We start from the raw sequence: 23248 nt of genomic DNA, 5'->3' as shown, positions 1-23248 counted from the left end.
TAATTTCTACTACATGCTCTCAGGACTACGTCATATGAAAAGTAATATTTAGATAGCCAAATATCTGACACAAAAAGCATACGACTATCACACATACACATGCTTAAAAGTCCAAGAAATCACATCTCACTGGTTGCTCATATCTTTCCCTTTCACTGTTTGTGTTGGTTTACGTTCAGTAAATACAACTGCAGATCTTTGGCCTGTGTCATATGTCAAATGAGGATAAGAACCTTCAATACAGGAACTTAGTTTTCAAATGTAAAAGAAGAAGATTCCTAAATCTCAACAGTTTCCTTATATATCTTTGAACTACCAGATTATGCAGGTGTGTGTTCAAGGGGTAACTTGTACATACAAGATCCCATTAATGGCAATTAAACAATTTGTGTGTAGAAACTAAAATAAGGTTATGGCATGCCCTTTGGCATGTACACACTTTGACAGAGTAGTTGATGGAGTGAATATTGAATACCTCATCTAAGGATATTAAAATACAGAGCTGCCAAAGGTCACTAAAGCAAAGGATTTTATACTATTTTAAACTTATAATATTTTGCTAGATTCTAGCTATTTTATTCTGAGTGCTGTCTTGCTTAAACCAAATATGATAGAAAAACTGGATTTTAAAATTTTTTTATTACATTGCAAATGCTGGGAAAATTGTAATGAGCTAGAGTTTCAATTTGGAAACATTTAACTGCTCCATTTCTGTCTGAATTAACATATAATACCATCTTTAATCTTTCCCGTATTTATCACAGGAAATTATTTGCTTGAAAGATATACTTCTGGGAATATATTAATTGTCCTGTGCCATAGGATCACTTCTGAAAGGATTAAGTCTTTAAATATTAGAGTTCAGTAGGACTGTTCTTAATCTTTGCTGTAATAATAAATACTGAATGTCAGACCTTTTCAAAGATCCAAATTGGAAACGTCGTTTATCTCACTAAAATGAAGGGAAGCTCCACATGTGTACATATGAAAGTAGGGAATTGTTATTCCATATAAAGCTTGCAAAGATAATTGGAAAGGATTAATTTACTTCATGTGGCTTTTTGGGACATGTCTAGTCCACTGTGCTCCCAGGAAGCAAAGAATTTGGAAGTTTTTGCTGGTGCTGAATTGTCTTCAAAGTTTGCATTCTCAAGTATTTTTAGGTGTACCTATCTTGAAGAAGTGATTCAACCAAAAACCTCAGGTTTTCCCTGTCAGAAGCTTCTTCATACTGCTCCAGACTTCTAATATGAAATTTTTAATATTAAAATTTTTTGTCTCTTTGTTTATAGTATTTGTGGAATAGAATTTCTTTCAATAAGTTATACATAGGTATATGTTTACGTGTATAAAGAAGCACTAAGTTTTGAAAGACGCTGTCAATAGAATCAGGCCATGTTCTGGTTGGTTCAGATGTGTTCTGGCAGGTACAGTTTGGGTCAGAGAGGCTCAGACTGAGAGGCTTTTTTCAGTCCTGTGTGGGAAGCTGGCTAATCAAGCCTCTGTACTCTTCATCTGTGCACCCACAGTTTTACTTGAGTTGTATTTCCCTAGCTTGGATTCCTCCTACTTATTTAAAGCCTCTGGCTCAGCAGTCTAACACTGACTTATTTGTCCATGGCCATTTATTTCCCACTGCATGACAGCTCCATAAAGGTATTGTGCAAGCAATTCCCTTTCCAGCATATTTCCAGCTGGAGTGAGATGACATGAACCTTCTAGGAAAGCTGTGATATGCTGTAATATCCACATTCACCTGCAGCCATCAATTTTAAGGTGTTATCTCTGAAAAGCAGGGGGGATTCAGTGGATGTGCTGTAAGGGAATCAATGGAATATCCTCTTTAATGCTCTTCTGAGAATGAAGTCATGGTCTGCAGAAATCCAGTCTGGCAAGTGTGGTAACACCATGGTGTTTGTGGCAGCTGGAGCTCCTGTGAGATGAGACTCTGCAGAGTCTATGTGGCCTGTTGTGCCAGGTTGTGCCTGGTTAGTCCCCGCTCTACAAAGAGGTTTTCTAGAAACAAAATATCCAGGACTGTATTTAGACATGCAGCTTCAGGCAGCAAATGGAGTCCCAGAATTCCATTTGGAAACTCTTCATCTCTACAGTTGCAAGAATATTCTATGATATGGGAACATCTACTGGTCTGGTTGATACTGAGATACCAGCATTCAACTTCTACAGGTGCAGATCAGATCTGCATTTATCCCTTCATTATCCCTGCATGGGAATCTGCTTGACTGTAGAGAGTAGTTTCCTTATCAACTGATATTGTGGGAGATGGAGCCAGCCTCAGCTGCAGACTCAAGACAAGAGATGAGTTTCACATGTGATTTTGTGAAGTACTGTAAAAAAAAAGTGACAGCTACACAAGAGTGGCTATGGGGCTGTGAAAGAAAGTCTTTCTACCTATGAAACATCAGTACCTACAAAACATCAGTAGGTGATTTAAGATGTTCTTTGGTAGGAAAAAAAATTTTGATAGTTTATTAACTTATGTAATTACTTAAGTATTATTTATTAAATGCTGTCATGTATGATATTTACTCAATTTTAGTTGTGCAGATTTCTTAATCAATGGATTTGTGTATTGCAGAGCGCTATCTTGAACTGAAAGCTCAAGAATTAAAAAAATTTATCTTTTCACTCATTGAACACTGGAGGTTGTTAGGCAGCCAGTTTTGAGGAAATACAGGTAACTTTGTTTAGAAAATCTTAGGTGGTGCACGGCCTACACTAATTCACAAAAATGGCTTCATGGAGGATGAGAAGTGCCAGGATGAGAAGTGCCTCAGATCCTCAGAGTTCCAAATCACCAAGTGCTAATTGTATGCCAGCCCACAGTGTTTCACTGTGCCATCAGCAAGCCACATTGTCTGTTCTGTGGAAAACTGTTGCTTCTTGTTCTTTGTAGGGGCTGCACCTGCTCCTTCACTCTGGCGGCCACTCCTGGTCCTCTCCTCCTGAGTGCCACTTTACAAGGCTGGACAGTACACTTCCATGCTTGTTGCCAATGCACATGACTGAAGTGGCATTTTCATATTGGAATACAGTCAAGGCCCCTTAAAGCAGAGGGTTGCAAGTGTGAGAGAGAGATATGTTATTCCCTAATGGCTTATTACCATCCCATTTGCAATTCAGATCAGCTCTAAATTGACTGAAATTTTTAAACACATAGCAGACAGTTTAAACTAATGATTGTCTGGAGGTTCACATCTGACACGAGCTAAGCTTCTGCTCAAAACAAATTGCAAATAATTCCTTCCTTAGAGTCAAAATGTCACTTTTTTACACAGTGCATTGTTGCCAGATTTTGTCAGTTTTCTGAAAAGAAAAGGCACAGCAAACCCCACAAAAAACTGCTGAATGTTCTGAATTAGACAGCTGGGTAGCATTGGTATTGGTCCCCACCCTCCTCTTATTTACGATAATGTTTATATGTGCATGGATCCTGGTAGCCTGATGGAAAATCTTTCCCCCTGCTCCAACTCTCAGTACCCCTCAGCCTGCATCACATGCCCTGGGGGGTAGCAGCAGTAGGCCTGAGCTCCCAAATAACCCTCAAAGGGAATGGGATTCCTTGGCCACCAGCATCTCTTGCCCCAAAGCTGACAGGGTGAATGATGGACTCCCCTTCCCTCCAGGCATCCTTCTTGGCCCTCCTCCCTGTTACCAGCTTGCCTAAGCCCACAGAGTGCAGTTTCAGCCACAGCGCTGAAAGTGAGGGTGGCTGTGGTGTACCGTAGGGACAATGAGCGCTGCACGGACCCATGGACAGTGCTGAGCCTTGTGCTCTTCACCGAAAAATGCCTGGTGCTGGCACAGAGCTGCAGAGATGCCTTTTCTTCAGACTCTGGAGATGTAGTAAAGTGGGCCTAATCCTTCATTGTTTCCAATTTTCAGTACCTTGCAATGTCTGCCTTAAGCAGTATTTCAGAGTTTGAGTTTAATTCCATCAGGATTTCCAAGTCTTTAAGTCTGATGATGATAAAAAGGGAAGCTCTTAAAAAATATCCAGTGGGGTAGAAACGGTGTGTTCAGTTAGTGTTTGAAATTGAGTTTTCCTTGAAAGAAATACCTCATCTGAAGGGACTTACTGGAGAAATCTTTAAAAATTACAAGCCCATATAACTAAATGTAAATAGAGAAGTAACTGGTAATTTTTAAAGAGAAAAAGCTTACCTAGAGAGAAAAATCAAATCCACTTTTCTTTGATGGAATCCTTGTGCATTTCTGCTTTGTAGAAGCTAGCCAAAAGGATAAGGTTTGGGTCAGTCTCTCTTTTTTACTCACAGTGTTACTGGATCAGCTGTTTGTTGGATGTTACTTGTATGTCTGTATTACTTAGCTGAATTGTGGCTAAACCAGTAAAGGTTTGTTTTCCAAAAATTATGACAATGAACCCTCTTATGTTCATCACACTTCTTGTTGCTATTTATATTTTTGTCTTGAACTGTGCATTGATATACTTTGTGCAACACCTCATTTCTCATAAGCTTTTGCATAGCTCACACTTCATGTTTTCTCAGACTCTTTTCCCACTGAGCAATATTTCTTGAACTGTTGTTAAAATGGTAGTTTGATGGAAATTTTCTCATGAGAGAAAGTATGGTGATTATCTACTGAAAATGTAATTCCACTGAAAATTTTAATTTTCTTGCTGAAAAATGTAAATCCAGAATGGATTTCAATCTACACATGGGAAGAAATCCTAAAACATTGTTTGACTGGCTTGATTTAAGAATGTCTCTGTATTTGTGAGGAAGTAAAAACTGAAATCAAATGAAAGGACTTCTTTTTTTGCTAAATGTCAGCTTTCCTACTATATGGTCATTACAGGTGAAAAATTGTTCTCTTTATTTTTTTTTTTAAGGAGATGGTAAATATATTTTAAAAACCCCAAAACAACAAACCAAACCCATTTCTTAAGCTTTTCTTAACTTTGTGATCTTTTTGGGAATATCTACCTGCTTGAAACTAGCTCTAGGAAAGAGGTGCATATGGGTTACATTTTCCTTATGCCTTCAATATGTACAATTGAAATGTGATATACTTTGCATTTAACAAAAAAGAGCAACAACAAAGAAAAGGATCAGCTTACAGATTGTGTATATGGATTAGTATAAAATAAGTTTCTGCTTTCAAAATAACCTTATAAGTACCACCTCCTCCCACTATATAAATCTATTTTGTTGGAGAGTAAATTTAAGTGCAGTTTGCCCAGCTGCAATTAAGTATATGTAATAGAAGTATTGCTGATTGATTTTAAGGTTATAACTCAAACAAAATTATCTTTCATCTCTGAGGCATGTAAAACCACTTTTCATCTTTTGATTTGCTGGAGGGAAGGAATGCCATCCAGAAGGGCCTTGGTAGGCTTGAGAAATGAGCCCATGAAAACCTCAGGAGGTTCAACAAGCCCAAGTGCAAAGTCCAGCTCCTCGGTCATGGCAATCCCCAGCATCAGTCCAGCCTGAGGGAAGAATGGATTTAGGGCAGCCCTGTATATAAGGACTTGGGAATACTGGTGGTTAAAAAAATGAATACGAGCTAGCAATGGGCACTTTTAACCAAGAAAGTCAATCACATTCTCCATCAAAGGAAGTTTGGCCATCAGATTGAGCGATGAGATGATTCTGTCCAGTCTACTCTGCCCTTGTGAGATGCCACCTGGAGGACTCAGTCTAGTTTTTGGATGCCCCGTACAAGTACTGTTAGAGCCCATCCAGAGGAGGGTCACAAAAGTGATCTGCTGGCTGGAACACCTTTCCTATGAAAAAAGGCTATGAAAGCTGGGAGTTCCAGGGAGAACTAATTGTCATCTATCAGTATATAAATGGAGTGTCTTGTCCTGCAGTGACAAGGGACAACAGTTTTAGACTGAAAGAAGGTATATTTAGATCAAATAAAAGGAGGAAAATTTAAAAATAGGGCGGTGAGACTCTGAAACATTGCTTAGAGAAGCTGTAGATGCTCCATTATCACACGTGTTCAAGGTCAGGTTGAATGAGGCATTGAGCAACCTGATCTAGAGAATGACCCAGTCTGTCGTAGAGGTCTTGACAAGATGATCCTTCCAACCATGATGATCCATTTAGTGATTCTATGATTCAGTACATGATTTGGAGGTGTTTCTTGACCATCTCTCCAAACATGAAGTATATGCACTACCATTCTACAGCTTTGCTCTGGTCTTTGCCATGGTAAGATTTATGCCATGACAATAAAATATATTAGGCCAACACAGTAATTATAATCTCTTTGATAAAAAGGCTATACCAGTTATGGCATGGCTTGATATTAAGATGATGTGCACAGTGTAAATAATTACACAGGTACCTTTTCCCTCTCACAGCAGTAGCATAGGTTTTTTTCTTTTCAGAGTTATGACATGTGCAGGAAGGGTCTTCTAGAGGACCAAAAACATCTTGTGAACCAGCGCCATTATCTAACAGTGTATTAAAAGCTTCAAGACTTGGTTTGGTATTAGTCTCTTTGTCTTATATTCATCTAAGCTTTTCTTTCACTTAGATGGAATCTCAAGTGAAAATACAATAAATGGGTATCCTAACCTTCTTGAAAACCATTTCTGATCCTTTTGCTTTACATTTTTTATGGTGCCATACATCAAAAGCTAATCTCTCAATAAACTCAGCCTGTGTGTTGCACTTTCTTCCATCGCATGGCCCTTGAGAGAGCATGAGAGTATTTGCTAATACCATGAGGTATTTTCTAGTACAAGATGATAAAGAACAGAATCCTTTTTATTCCTCACTTTCATGCAACAAGGACACAGAAGAATAAATTCCTTAAAATAACACAAAAAACACTTTAGAGAAATGTTGAGCTTCTTATTGCATTAACACTGTCATGTGGACCCATGGTCTCTATTGCATGGGCCTCATAAAGATGCCATGCAAATCCAATCAATTCAAGTACCTTTTGTCATATTAAGTTATAGTACATGTGCTGTAGATCCAGGATGTTGGAACATCCAAAAGATTCTGAGGCTTTAGTTAGGCTTGGATAATCATCAAAAGCTTGGAAAGTTTTTTGTGCTATATGAACTATTTTTATCCGTGAAATCAGGCTGGAAATCTCCCAAGACTGGGTCCTGGGGAAGATTATTGTTATTTCAATCATCTGGCTAAAGAAAGAGCCTATTGTCGTGTGTGATTATTGGCCTAATCCTGCAAACCATGCACAATGCTTTCAAACATGAAGTCAGTAAAGGTAAAGCACATTAATATATATATGTATATATATTTCAGGAACTATTTCTACTTTAACAAAAGAGTGAAAACATTGGCAGACAGACAAGCTAATACTGTGTACCACACTTTCCTACTTGTTTGAATTATAAATAAACAGAGCAGGACCTTGTTGGGAAGGGCTCCTTTTTTCTTCTGCCTTAGCCTATTGTAACAGTGACTTGGTTGATGAGTGTGGGTCTACTAATTTTGGTTATAATGTTAAATATATAGTATTCTTATTTGACACTGAATGCTGGAGGGAGATAGTCATCTTGATAGAGAAAAAAACTCTATTATTGAATCGGAATATTTTTAGAGTTATTTATTTAGTGCATGAATCAATTCCCATTAATTGGGAATTGCATGTTGTCCATTAAGTATTTGCAAATTTCTCTGCAAGATGTGGTATATGGTACAAATGGTATGAACTTTCAGCTTCTTTGATATACTAGAGTGAGTGCTTTTAGCATTTTTGGTGACTCACACTGTCACTTGTGAATTAATAAGTGATCTGAGCTCTTCAGAGTAATGAACCCTATCATTTATTAAAAAAGGGAAAACTGTTCACATAATTAGTGTCGTGATGTTTGATAAGAAAATTCTGTTTTTGAGGAACTACTATTATTAAATATTGTCAGTAAATACTGTTAGTTTTTATGCTTGGTGAAACTTTCTGGTAGCTGACTTGATGAAATTTAGTGAGGAATTTGTGGTAAAAGTGTTCTTTAACAAATTTTATCTACTATGTTATAGTTAAAAAAAAAAAAAAAAAGAAAATATTGAGAATATTGAAAAGATGGGAATTTGCAGAAAAAGTTCTGTCCAAGACATGTCTTCCTAAATCCCAGAATGTTAGAATGGGATTTGTGGGTGATTAAAAGGGCATGAAAAAGAATTAGGGACAATGCAAGAAACATGGTCATTTACTTCTCTCAATGCACATTAAAATTGTAGATTGGAAGATGGGCTCTGTATACTTAAAAATCGCCTTGCATTTTTTTGTATGTTCCAAAAGTCAAATGGGAGAAGTCTCTGAATTCTTACTTTTTTCCACCAAAAATAAGGATAGTTTGTAATGCTTTCACTGTATTGAAAAAAAAAAATCAGAGAACATTAAAGCACCATTGCTTGTCTGTTTTTATTTACTCCTCATAGCTGAATGTAGGAAAGGAAACAAAAAATCACCATGACAAAATGTAATTTAAAAAAATAGTATTTATTTATAGGGATATATATAAATATAGCTTTAAAATCCCATTAATAATAGATACTGTTAAAATGTTATCTGGTAGTCATTGAATTGTTTGGAGAAAAAAAAGTTGGAAAACCATGGCTGACACTTCTACTGTTTTCGAAGACTGATGTTGAATTTAGCCTCATTCCTTAAGATGGATATGAACATGAAGAACTTCAAAAGAGTGTCATAACATTTTAAAACTGTTGGTTTTAAACCCTTTTTAGCGCTTTATATAAATCTGTGTGTAGCCAATTTTAAATTTCAGTTGAATTGATCATTGAGGCTCAACATCAGATTTCAAGATTTAGCAAAGTGATTTACAAGTCATTAAGAGTTTGTGACAGAAATAGTCATATATGTTGTTAATAGCTTTACAGATCAGCAAACCCAGTAGTTTCAGCGAGAACATTTATGCCTGTGATGTTATTCCCATGCATGGTTGTACTACTGGATTTTTTTTAGTGTATGGATGTATACATAAGTATGATTACTGAGTTTACATTTCTGATGTAACTGTTTGCTTGTATGAATTTCATTCGTAGTAAGCAGACTCTGTTTAAAATGTAGCCCTCAGAGAATTTCTGTTCAGAAATTAAATTTAGATGATGTGTGGTTTCTACACTGTGTATCCCTTGTTATCAGAATTGTGGATTGTCTTTGAAATTATGTTATAAAGGTCAACTCTATTGTACAGATGAGTATCCATGCTATAGACAAAACACTGGAGGCTTTTTGGAGGATCTTAAATGAAAAAGTGGAAAAAAAAAGGATGATAGAAAGATTATCACATTATTAGTTAAGCAGCTGATGACAGATGACTGTCAATAAAATCTTCCCTTATTGGCTTTAAAATCATCCTCAAAATATTCTGTTTGCTCAGTGGTTACCTATCATCCTAGAGTCCAAAAACACACATGAATAGCAAGTCAGATATCTATTTTCTGTATCTATGCTGCTCTGTTGAGTTTAGTGATAAATGCTCTCAGTGATTAATTGACTTAAACTTCCTATGATTTAGATTTCATGTCACAAAATGTTATCTTAAATTTAGTGCCATCTGTGGAAGTGTGAATATAATTTTAAAAGGGAACAGAACCTGTATTTCAGCTAAGTGGACCTTTCCTTTCCATTCCTGTCACCATGCAATCTTAAATGAACAGAAGTAAAGATAGTAACAAATTTTTAAATATGGGAAATTTGGGCATTGAATAAATAATTGGAAAACTAGCTATTTTGTGAAGTAGCGAGAAGTTAATACACTTGGAAAAAATGCTCATAGATATCAGTTTCTTTTACTTAGAAAGAGCATGTTTGTTTTCAGTTCAGTTTTACATAATGTAAGAGTTTGGCTATGTAATTTCTTGTTGGACAAAAGACAATTGTTACTCAGGACTTACTCCCTAATTAACAAAATGTTGGAATCATAGAATCATGGAAATAGCCTGGTTTGGAAGGGCCCTTAAAGATCATCTTTAGCTAAAGAGCCGATGCCCTTGTGGTCAGGGACATTTTTGCTAGACCAGGTTGCTCAGAGCCAGCCTGGCCTTGAACACTGCCAGGGATGGGACATTCACAACATCTCTGGGCAACCTGTGTCAGTGCCTCACCACCCTCACAGTGAAGACCTTTTTCCTAGTATCTATCTATTGATATTAAGGTAAGTATGTGTTTTTCTTACCAGCAGCCCTAAGAAATAGATTTTCCAATTGAATTGTGGCTTGAACATTCAGGGTCTGAAGGGTATGTCCATGGCAAGGAACTTCACAGCAAGGTGTAGATCCAAATGTATTCATGGGCTTCTATGTCTCTCTGTCTCTGTGACAGCTGTGATGACTCAGAATATTAACCAGATCACTTTTTAATGCTACTTTAGTTAAGCAGCTGCAAAACAGATAGCTTTTCAGTTGTTTAGATTATTTTTTTTTTGTCATCCCCTTGTATCTTTCTTTATGAAATTAAAAAACTCATAATTGTGCTAAAATAGGCTATATAAAGCCAGTGCATGCAAGTTTTAAACAGTTGTTTTAGCACTGTAATTTTTAAGCGGTTAATGAAAGTCATTGTTTTAGATCTAGTCATATAAGTGTAAAATTATGAATGTCTACCCTATTAATCAAGTTGCTTTTGAATTCTAAAGAGATTCTGAGGTAGGAGTTTGCTCAGTGAGGCATAATTGTTTTTCCAGCTCAATACAGACTAGTCCCATTATTCATGTTTTCTTTTCAATAAGAACTCGCACTGTAATTCGAAGCACTTATGATAATTACAAAGGACATATTTTCTTTTTATTTTTCCTTTTTTTCCCTTTCCTTTAAAATGCTTCTTTCCCCCCCCCTCCATTGGCATTATAATAAAAAACAGAATATCAAAACAATTTTAAATTCTAGTTGGGACACTTGCATTTTGCCAGGCAAATTTTACTCATTTTCTTCGACTGTGCTGTACAGCTGTGTGTTGTTTAACTGCTGTTGCATATGCCCCAGGTTTTGTGCATTTCAGAGCTTAAGAAAAATGTCAATTGTGGCTTTCTTACAAGGAATTTCTTACTGTAAAGGTGATTTTTTTATAGATTAAAATTGGGCTTAGTGTATACTTATCCAGAAAAAGCCTGAGGCAATCAATAATTGAAAACATGAAGAAATTAAGAGGCCATTATATATATCTATATACACAATTAGAAATGCAAGTATCATCATGTTCTTGGAGAAATGGCTAAAATGAGACCTTCCTAGCAGTTGGTATTGTCTAATCTCTTACGTCAATACTAATTATGGCTGTACTTATTCTGTGATGGTAATTAAGGGCTTAAGCCCTCAAACCCATCTTCTCTGGTGCTTCACTCTTCCTCTGAGCTATCTCCAACCTGGAGCAATGCAGCATGCTTGCCTAGTGGGAAGCCAACTCCAGGAGGAGCTGATTTGAAATTAAGCTCCTGTTTGCTAAAACTGTGTGATGAAGCCAAGGCTGAATTTATTTATTGCTTACAAAGACACATATAGGTACAGTCTACGGTCAATGGCTTCTGTTGCAATTTGGCTTCTTGCTTGCTGTGTGACTGTAAGCCAGATTTTTTTAAAAATACTCAATTGTTTTGATCTTTATAAATTTTCAATGTGTAACCATAGTGTTTTCAAATGAGTGCTCTAAAAACTTTTTGACGCAACCCAAAGTGAATGGAGACACATTGGGTTTGGCACAAAAGATACCTCAGCTCAGCTGGTGCCTTTTTATGGCTTCAAAGTTCTCCAAGTAACTGCAACCACCACATTGCTTGGGAGGACTGTGAAAGGTAGGTGGATATGATATGAGTGCCCATCATTGCCTTTTGAGACTGACTGAAACCAGTTGATTCCTTTGCCCTCAGATAGTTACGTCAAATATAATGAGCCTTCCCTTGGAAATGCCTTTTCTCATCAGTAGAGATGCAAATATATCTGTATCTCTGTCCTTAAAATACTGGGTGTGTCTTCTCTCTCCATGAATTGCATGGAAATCAAAGGCTATGTTAGCCAGGATGGATTTCTTAACCATCCTCTCCCCTGCTCTGACAGATTTTGTACCGAGTAAAAGAGTTGATAAAAGCAGATTGGATTTAAGACAAAAATTTTGCTTTAGGGTAGTTTAGTGTGATTAATCTGCCTTTTTATGACCCTGTTTTTTGTTTCCTCCCTTTTTGGAGATGGTGTAAAAACAGATGCAAATAAGAAATCCTGTCATCAGTAACTGGAGATTGAGATCCCAAAAGAGAAGCTTCTGTTAAAGGTATACACCATGCCATCTAGTTTTTATTTACTGATATCACCCAGTGTTACATGCTTTTGGATTTAGGAACATTTTTATTTGTAGCTGCATCCTGTTTATCACTGAAATGCTACTAGGGGAGGAGATTAGACAGAAAAGTATATTCTTGTCATACAAGTAGTTGGTAATATTTTAAAGCACCGACACATGTGGTGCTAATTGTTGCAACCAGAATTCATACAAGCATGCCTGAAAGTTACTGATGATACAGATTCTGCACAGTGTGTGATTTTTCATAAAGTGGCAAAGCATCAAGAACACACAATTAATGACTTCAGTACGTGATCAGGCCCATGACTACTCAACAATTGTTGTCGTGGATTAGGCGGCATTTCAAAACCTTGAGATAGTTGTCGATTTTGTGGGAATCTCGGCGGAGGCAGTGCAGCAGGTTGTAAAAGGCAAAGAGTCTGGAGTCTTCATCAGCAAGCTGCAGGGATGGAAGTCCATCCCACGGAGTGTAAATTTCATTTTCCACCTCCCCAGAGTGAACCTAAATACACAAAGTGGTATTAAGAGTAAATGATAGTGAGCCTGACTGGATGTAGAAGGTAGAATTTAAAATACTGTCCTTGAAGAATGTTAGTGTATGGCTTCTAATGTGCTTTCTGCTGTGGCTCACATTATTTCATACAATGTTCTATATCTTCATTCAGATTTTGAATGAATTTGTCAGATTTTTCAGTTTATTTTCCTAAAACATGTGAAAAGCATAATTATCTCAATAGTGTTTTAAGAGAACTAGTGCATTAACCAGTATTCAGGGAAACCTGACTTTGCAGAGAAATCAATTCTTCATTCATGCTTGGACTCATCGGGGACATCTCTCCCTCCATCTTCAAAACTTTGTTAAAACTTGTTCTTAGATGTTGTTCATGTGCAACGAACAGATTAGTCTCATCCCTCATCAGAAAAATCTCTCAATAATACATATTCAGAAGTACTGGCTTCATAAAAAAAAAAAAAGCTGAGTGATAAAATGACTTTATGACTTTTAATGTTAGAAAGCTACATGTGGGAACACATGTAGTGGGTTAGTATCTGAGCTGAAGACTGGTTTAGGTCTCCTTGTTTGAAGACAATCATTAATTTTCTCTTATCACATAAATCCACCTTTCATAGCAGGAAGGAAGTCTGTGCCTATTGGTGCTTGTGCACAATCCTTATTTCACACAAGTCGTACTTTGAAAAGACATATAGGAGAGCATCTGTGGAGCTGCTATCATTAAGTTTAAGCAAAAGGCAAAAAAAAAAATAGACCCACTATGACTTAAAAATATGATTTTACACTAATGAATGAGCCAGTCTTATCTCTTTTTGTAAATAATGTGAATGAGAAGGTGGTGACAGGACAACTGGAGCACCACCTGACTTCTTACTCTTATCTTGGACCCTCAGCTGTGCCCTTTTTACACATGGATGTGATAGAGATGTATTTGATTACACTGATAAATGTATTTGTAGCCTGGATGGTATAAGATTTCAGAGTGAATAGACACCTAACTGAAAGAGAGACCGTGAGTGATCTAGTGGAAAGTGGTGGATACAGTGATGGTGGCACTCTTTGTGCTGTTCAGCTGCTCAGAGCAGTGAAGTCAGAACCTCTTGTCAACATCTAACTCAGTGACAGAATGATAAATTCACCAACTAACAGAGGCCCCTTTAAAAATAAACAAGCGAGACCTAGTTTTATTCAGGAAAGCTTTCAATCAAATAGTGGCAACAAGAACTATTCAAGTATGGATTTTGTGAGACAACAGCCTTGTTGTCTAAACTCACAAGTATAGGGGAAGCCAAGTCAGACACAGAGTTCAGAGGAATCAGTGTGGTGTGAAAAGAGAAATGAAAGATATCAGGGCTCCTTTGTATGCCACGTCTTTGCAATACCCCAGACTCCCAGAGCTGTATTAAACACAGTATCTGTTTCCAAGACCTCTGCATAATACCTATTTGTATACAGATGCATATAAATATGCTGAAAAATATATATATATAAATATGTGCATTTGGAAAAAATGAGGATGCATCCTTAAACAATCAGGATTACAAATTGAAAACACTCAAAGATAGAATGACCATAGTCAGTCCTGATGATTACACCTTCCCTGAAGCATAACTGGGAGCATCATGGGGTATTCTATGACAATCATATCACATTGTTTCTTTAGAAATTGCAAGATAGCAGAAGAAATCTGAAAGAAGAAAGCTGAAAAGTTCTCAGACTCGACTACTTTGTCTCCCTTTTTTATCTTCACATCTTATCACATCTACTGTTTTCTTTCATATCCCAGATAGGGAGAGCCTATTAATGTACGTGTCTTCCTTGAAGCAATTGACTGGAAGGGTGTTAAGGACCTACTTACCCGCCCAACTATTTTCTCCATTCCTTCTAGAAGTCGCTTGTTTTGTTCTTCAATCTCCACAGCCTTCCAGAGAATGGTTTCTGGAGCTTCTTTGATTCTTTGTACTTCAGAGGCCAGGTGGATCAGGGGATCATTCCAGGAACGCAGAACTCCCAGTATTAAATTCAGTAGGTCTTCATGCTGCTCACCCACAGTAAGGGAAGGTGGTTAAAAGAAGAAAGTTAAATTCCGGTAAAATTAGAAGGCATTTAGAGCAGTGTTCTCAGACATTGTGATTTAGGAACTTATTCCAGGATCTATCACTGAATGTGCCCTATAGCCCTGTCTTTGATATCTCTATGCAATTTCATTTTCAAAGTTTGTCATTGGTGTCATCACGTTCTGCAATATTTGCATGAGCCATTCTGTGGTGGAAAATATAATTGAATATTCTCAGCATTAAAAGCTAGCAAGCATAACTATGTCTCATCTCTGTGAAAGCAAACCCAGAGTTTCTTATCTGATTTTTGATGAACATTTTAAAATCCACTGATTATTTTTATAATTTTTTTTAAAAATTTTGTACTGACTGGAAGCTGCACATTATGGTAAACCATCAAATAGCTTTTATTGCCTCTACATAACTCATCTGTCCTTCCCTTTGAACAATAGTGCTTCCAGCAGTAGCTCTCTGGTTTTAAAAATTGTCCTTTCTTGTGGGCAATAGGAATTCATCAAGCCTATGGTTAAGTTTGTGGCAGTATTAAACCTTTTCTTCTTTGCTAGATGCACAACCCAAGGCTGTGAATTCTATTGCTCCCACTAGAATTTCTAAATGACACACTGAGAAGCTGGTGATACTGTGAGATTGCGAAGATATCGCCACCACCATGAAACTCATCAAGATTTTGCTCTGGAGCAGCCCCATTTTTACAGCTCTGCTTATTTTTTTCTCCAGAGAATTTTCAAATTGTATGTGTGAGCATAGACTGAACAAGATCATCTTCAGTGACGTTTATAATTATTATAAATGATGTATGTATGCAGTGTGTTTCTATTTACACATATTTTGCAGATTTTCACACTAGAGTCTTTGTATTTGGATGATGATGTGGCCACTTTAGCCTACTGGTCACAGAAAGAATATCTATTCAATGTTTTTAGTAATGCCAGTGTTTTGAGTTACTGGAAAACTATTTACCTCTGTCTACATACAGGAACATGTTTTTATGTTTGTAAATACATTAAGTGGGTATAAGATGTTTTAAGATAATGTTTAAAGGTTTTAGTGTTCTCAGCACTGCACAAACACTATAACTGGCATTGCTCCATGAGGTAGTATTTTAATTGGAATTAAGATGCAGTGATTAAATGTACCATACAGGAAAAGGAAAGGATGATGAAAGACACTGGTACTTATGGTATGGCTGTATGGTTTGTAACTTAGCATCTGCAAATGTTAAATCATCTTTGGCTTTTTGGTGCTTTTCTCTTCCTGGTGTTTTTATTCTGGTTATGTCCCTCTCACTCTGAAAGATGCTTCACTATTCTGTTACCCTCCTTCATTGCCTTCCCCTGCTCTGTCTAACACTGAATTACACTGGAAGTGGGACTTACATGAATCTGCTGAGCCTGCTCCTTATCTTCAGGAGTGGTTAAAGATGCAGTGTGGCAGCTGTTGACAGCTTTTGCAATGAAACCCCGGCCTTGGGCGTAGCGTTCATCCTGCAGATCAGCATGGACAGGTGTTATTGAGACAGAAAGCTAAGAGCTTCAGCTCAAACACTGTGCTAGCTAATTGTTGTTCCATAGCTTTTATCGCTGCTTTTATAGTGTAAAGGTCAAAAGTTTCTGGTGAAGCTCTAGAGTGGAACTGGCACCCAGCAAAAACAAATGTTCCACTGATGAAGAATGATGGGAAAATGGTATCTTTTAATAGAAGTGCTGGAGATCTCAGCAACATTCAGGACTATATGCCAATTTGGTCACCATTGGGACTTTCACCAGATGGCAGTTGTACTTATTTACTTATATGTTAACATATGTTTAATATGATTAAAAAGTATTAAATTGCAATTTTATATTTTCTTGCTCTCAGGAAAACACTACTTACAAATTCATTGAATATTTCCGAGGAGAGGAAGTGAATGTAGTGTGCAAGTTTAACTGCTCGGTCAAAAAGCTCCTCAAGGGAAAGCTGGCAATTGACAGATCCTTTGGGGCAGATTGGCAAAGAGGTCACTCCTTCCTTTGTCAGAAGCATGTGGGACACCAGAAGGGCCACCAGCAACAAACCTGTTCAAGTTTAAAACACAGTGAAATGGGTTCACATTGACTTGCAGGTGTGTTTAGAAGCAGCTGTCAGAGTCAGATGCTGGGTGATTTGGGTTGTGCTGTCACATGGCTCAGAGTACCCCCTCGTGCTGGCTCCGGCAGTGGAGGACAGACACACTGTAATTCTTTCGTCCTTTCTCCCCTCTGTCATCCTAATGGTACAGCAGAGCCAGTTACAGAGTTTGATGAGACAAGGTAACCTATGCTGTAGTGTGCAGTGTATTCTGAAGTCTCTTACTATGTGTCCGGCTTTAAAACAGAGTGATAAACAGAAGAAAAAACAAATCAAACTTCTTCACAGTGCAAATATAGATACATACATATATTTGCACAGATATATAGCTTTGGAAAATAGATTGGTCTTTTTTTCTTACTTACTTTCTTCTTTTTTTCTTTCCCTCCTCCTCCTCCCAGAGGTCCGTTTCTTCTTTGCAAACATTTGGAGTTAAAATTAATTTTTGTGGGAGGGTGGTTAGGTCAGTCTTAAGGCTGTGATTGTCCTGGGAGTTCCTTCAAAAGATTTCCAGCAGCTGTGCTTCTTTGCTCTTTAGAGTTTAACCCTAAATTTCCTACTTCTAAGAAATCAGTGATAGTTTTGTCTTTTCTCCTGGGCTTCTGAAACTGATATAGAGGACTTCTCATTATCTAAAGCATAAAACCTCATCTGCTTAAAACCTTTCATGTTAGCTTAGCAGAGTTAAATTTTTTATTAAGTGAAATAAAATATACAGAGAAAAGCAATGGCAAATAATTAAAACATTTGGTAAATGAATGGACTTGTTCTGAGACTTTTACTTCTGGAAATTGACCTGTTACCTATATTGGTTCACTAGACTTATTTAAAATGCTCAAATAAAGTCTGCTTCATAAATCAGCAAAACTATCCCTAAGGATGTCATGTGATAAGTTTCTTTCTAGGTCTACATTCAAAAACAGTATATTTACACAATATTGAAGTAAGCCTTCTTCCTCCCTCATAAGCAAGGTACACGCTGGATGCTGCATTTAGGAAACTACTCTAAGGAATACCTTTGAGACAACCTGAGACTTGTTGGCTTGGATAGTTGATGAACGTTTTGAAAACGTTAATTTCAAAGTTACCACATCACCTCTAGATTTGTGGGTAATGGCATTTAGTCATAGCCGTCTGAGTGGTGCAGCAAACCAGTCTTGATCCAAACTTTCACGTGCAGGTGTGACACCCCTAAAGCTAATTTTTTGTGACATCACCCAATGCAAAGGTACTCTTAGAAGACAAAAGACATCAAGCTCCTTTCTTCAGGTTTTTCCCTAACTGCAAAATTATGTGGCTGGAAGACCTCAGTTTTTAGATCTGTTACATTTCAGATGCCTCCTAATTCAATTGAAATGGAAAGTATAAAAATTATCAGCAGGTGAATGTCAAAATTCTTACCTTTCAGTGAAGCCCCCCTGGTGCTCATGGTCGGCATCCTGGATGATGACTTTCTCTACCAGAAAGGCACCTCAATAATTGCTGCTATTCTCTGCACATACCACTTTTATATACACCATCGAGGGTCCATTTTGCATATATTCAGCAGGTTGTGGAGTTTGCCTCGATAATTACAAACATCAAATTGCCTTTCTTCCACATTCATATTCAGTATTTTTTGGTTCTTTTTTTTTTTTAATTTTAGCTGTGAGGGGGAATTTCATTAATAAGTTGAGCTGTGGGATCCCAAGTATGATTGAATGAAGACAGTGCCAATATTTTGCCCTGAATGATGTGAAAATGCCATTGATCTTGGAAATCTCCAGTTCTGAGACAGATATTCTCAATGTTTCTAGCCTGCCGTTCCCACTCCCCGTGATAGTCTTCTCACACATCCTTGTTGCTTCAGCCATCTAAGCTTGCTTACATTAAAATTCTGGCTATTTGTAGGAGGCAAACAGTAGTTTACAGTATCCCCATTGAGAGAAATAGCATAAATTGAACAGAAATTTATCCAGAGTAAAGGGAACTGAGGCTCCTGGAAAGACTGGCCACTATCTGTAATATTAAAGATATGACATTCATGGTCAGCTAAAAAATATATTACACAGCACAAATCTTGGTACAACTGATCCTCTGTCTGAGAGATGTTTAGAGAAATAGGCTGTGTTTTTATATTAAAAAAGGAAAAATTTGGACGAATTAAAGAGGTAGAAGTTATATGTTTACTGCTTAATCTGAAATGTCTCATGAATAAGTTAGCATTATTTAAAACAACAAACCCAACATCTACAAAACCATGAAATTATTTTCTATACTCAAAAACTCTCTGCGTAATAGATGGGCATTTCCACCACATGCAAAACATGTGCTGTCGTCAGCAGTGAGGTTTATTCTCAGTTCTGATGCATCTGTGGTAAGCTGCAAACCAGCCTGAGCAGGTTGGCCCTGTTTTCTTCTTGCGTGAGGCTCATCTGCATGAAAATGTTAGCAAATATATAACCTTTCATCTGTTTTTCAGGTCCATTTACCCATGGAGAAACTTTCCAAATTAGATGGTCATGATGAATAAGGTATACAGTGTTAATGAATTTTTTTTGCCTTTAGACAACTTGTTCCATACCTGTGGAATACATGCAACCCAGAATCCTTCATTATTTCATGATTCTTGAAGTAATGTTGAACAAGAGAGTAGAAAGGCTAAGGATTTAGGGAAGGCCTTCCTTGGGAAACAAGATACTTTAGCAATAATCCAGAACCAGTAACAAATGGTCTACCTTTGCTAAGTTCTAGGATTTTGTTAGAATGGTTGTTCTGCTTAGAGGATGCACCTTTACTGGAAATTGAGGTTCTGCTGAGTAAATGAAGCAGTTGTTGTCTGCAGCAGTAAAAGCAGCAATTTGATGAAGGCAGTAATATTAGAATGGGGCCACAGCAAAAGCTCTAGCATGGATGGTAGAAAAAACTTCTGTCTTCTAAACCACGGTTAATGGCTTATGAGCTTGAGTTAATTCAGCTTCATTTGAAAACCTGCCCCAATAAGATTACAGGTGAGACTGAAAAATCCTGGTATCTTACATCAGAAGAGTCCTGTGAATTAGATGACTGAACAGTTCTCAACCCTCCCGTTGCTCTTTCATTCACTAGTCTCCTTTTCTTGACATTTTAAGGGTTTGGTAGTGGGGCCAAAATAAGGCACTGAGTAAATTAATACTGGGGACTAGATAACAAAGGCAACATGTAAACTCCCTAGTCTTTCTTCTCTCTTTTTGGACAGGGAAACTTCTCTGAGGCCTGATGGCATCAGCTGAAGTTAATATCCTCATATGACTTACCTTGGAGGATAACCTGCCTTATGCTGTGTAAATGTAGACAAGCACCTTAAATGTAGTTCACAAGAGTGTGGTTTATTTGAAATCACTGCATGATGTTTTATTTAAAATATTCTACCACAAAATAATACAATTTAATTTTCTTTTGCACTTTTCATCCTCAAATACTCCACAAACATGAATGGATTAAAATGTCAGCAATCAAGAATCATAGGCAGGAGAGAAGACACTCTCTATAAAGTAGATAAGTATAAAGGTGAAGTTCTTTCACCAGGTGGGAGAACTGACACAGAGGTTAAGTTTATTTGTGTCTGCACAGGAAGTCTTGAGGGAAAAAATAAAATAAAATTCCTGATTCCCAGACCTGCACTTTAAGTGAATAACATAATTCCTTACTAGTACCAAAGAAGAAAAAAAAAAGGGAGACAAAGAAAAGAGAGGAAGAGTTACAATAACCAGAAATAAATAGATTAAAATGTTAATTTTCTTTTATAAATTAGGAATTTTGTCCTATTTAAAAGTTAAATAAAAACTTGAAAGTAGCTGAAAATGCTTCCTTCTGCCTTTTGGAAATGACCTAGCTTTATAAACTCCAAAGACATAGAATATGGCATCCCATTGTCTCTGATTATTCTCTGAATCATAGAAAGGAAGTTCATTCAAGCTCCCAATAACCACCTAATTGCCTAATTTTAAAAATAACTCAAGACAGTACTGTAACTAGCTGGACAGTTACCATTACTGAGGAAAAAGCCTCTGGGACAACATGAGAAACTATAAAGCACAGCTCTGGTTAGCAGCATGTTTCCATCTCCCTTGGTCTTTTACTTCTGCCTTAGAAATACAAACACACACACACACACACACACACACACACACACGCACGCAAACACACACACACACACACACATATATATATATATATATATATATAATTATTTTTTTTAAATGATCACATTCCTTTTATCTTCAATGTCTTTTATGGGAAAAAAATGAGCAGTTATTGCCACACAATGTAAACAATATACCAAAATCAGGACTTACTATAGGCAGACTTTATTATATAGCTTTTAGCTCATTATTCATGCTTCATAGGCATTACATGTGAGGTACCAATATTACAGATAACAACATTTAGTGCTCGTTTCTCAATAACCTTATCTTTTCTTCACATATCAGGTTTCAAACCATGAATTAGACTGTGTCATCTTTATTAAGAACTATTGATCAGTACTGGTAGATCAAATATTCCAATTCCATTTTACTTTATTTAAAGTTTTTGAGATATGCAAAGTCTTGTGTCTGATTGATGGCTAATGCAGAAGAATGAACAATCTTTTCTAATAAAATAACTTTGCAGAATACTTAAGTAGTTTAATTGAAGACTGGTCACATCACTTGATTTTGACTTTTACTTACTTAGAAGTATCTGTCTTTATTAACAGAACATTAGTTGATATAGAAGTTTGAAATATCAAAGTTTTGTTACGTTTTTAAAAGATGATCCCTACGTGCAGATCATGCAAAGATGAGTGATCAGAAAAATATTCCTGTATGTGATCTAAATAATTGACTCTTTGGATGCACATTAAAAAAAAAAAAGGTTTATGTGTTCTTGTGTTCTTGCGTTTTTGCGTTCTTGTTTTGCACATGCAATGAGAAATGCAAAGAAAGTCAAGGCTCCTCTGTAATTAAATCTGGCAAAAGATATCAAGAAGAACAAGAAGGGCTTTTTCAAATACATGAACAACAAAGGAAAGCTAAGGATAATGTGGGCCTGTTACCAAATGGAAGGGACATCCTGGTAACAGACGATGCAGTGAAGGCAGAACTGCTGAATGCTGCCTTTGCATTGGGACTAGACCAGCCTGCAGAAATCTCTGACCTGGGAGACCAGGGTAGAGGGTGCTGGAAGGAAGACTTTCCCTTGATCAGGAGGATTGGGGTCAAGAACACCCAGGCAAACTTGATATCCTCAAGTGCATGAGCCCTGCTAGGATTTATCGACAAGTGCTGAGAGAATTGATAGACAACATAGCAAGGCCACTCACAATTACCTTTGAAAATTGGTGGCACTCAGTAGAGGTGCCTGAAGGCTGAAAAAAAGAAATGTCACTCTGGTTTCCAAAAAGGGCAAGTAAGAGGACCCAAGGAACTTCCAGACTGTCAGCCTCACCTCAATACCTGGAAGGACGATGGAGCGCCTCATTCCGGGGGCCATCTTTGTCCATATGGAGGACAAGGAGTGATCAGGAGCAGTCAGCATGGCTACACTAAAGGCAAATCATGCTTGGCCAACCTAATTTCCTTCTATGATGATATGATGAGCCAGCTGCATGAATAGATCAGGGGAGAGTAGTGGATATTGTGGAAAGCAGCTCTGTGGCGAAGGACCTTGGGGTCTTGTCTTTCTTTTATAGAATATTTGCTAAATTATCCTGTCAACTTTACTTAGTGTTGGCTTTGAAAAGTTGCAAAACTGTTTTATTTGGATCAACCCCAAATGTGCTCCTCAGATCACATTAAATTTTCATAAAATCATAAAACTGTGGAATGGTTTGGAAGGGACTTTAAAGTTCATCTGGTCCAAAGTCCCTGCCATGGAGAGGGGCACACTAGACCAGGTTGCTCAAAGTCCCATCCAAACTTGTGGAAAATATATTAGGAAGAGGAAAATAAACAGAATATTTTTTTCAATGTAGATAGTTTTAAATGAAAAGTATTTTGTCTTTTATAATTACTCCCTATAAGGTCCATGAAACTTTTATGCAGAATTTAAGAACATGATTTTCTAGGATGCTGTTAAACAGGGGCTCTTTCTTCTCCCATCTTCTTAATGAGAATTTTAAGAGCATTCTTTCCAAATGTTTATCTCAGCAAAACCAGCAAAATGGGGAGTGAGTCCTCTCTCAGTGTGCTCTCTGCATGCAAGCTGGTAAAAAATAGATAGGAACATAAGGAAAAATAATTCCATATGGAGACAAAAAAAGGTG

The 23248-nt window shown here is 37.2% G+C and overlaps 1 protein-coding gene across 1 annotated transcript; it reads right to left on the bottom strand.

Annotated features, from left to right (window-relative positions):
* Positions 1 to 12309: 12309 nt before the first annotated feature.
* Positions 12310 to 18464, bottom strand: PRL (prolactin). The gene is made up of 5 exons (XM_038130091.1): positions 18385 to 18464; positions 16750 to 16931; positions 16254 to 16361; positions 14658 to 14837; positions 12310 to 12787 (listed from the first exon to the last, which is right to left on the bottom strand). The coding sequence occupies exons 1-5, from the start codon at positions 18419 to 18421 to the stop codon at positions 12596 to 12598; spliced, it is 699 nt and encodes a 232-aa protein (XP_037986019.1). The 5' UTR covers positions 18422 to 18464; the 3' UTR covers positions 12310 to 12595.
* Positions 18465 to 23248: the final 4784 nt, after the last annotated feature.

This window comes from Motacilla alba, chromosome 2, assembly GCF_015832195.1.
Source record: "Motacilla alba alba isolate MOTALB_02 chromosome 2, Motacilla_alba_V1.0_pri, whole genome shotgun sequence".
Lineage (NCBI taxonomy): Eukaryota > Metazoa > Chordata > Aves > Passeriformes > Motacillidae > Motacilla > Motacilla alba.
The sequence above is the reverse complement of the archived record's forward strand: the minus strand, read 5'-3'. Positions and strand labels throughout refer to the sequence as shown.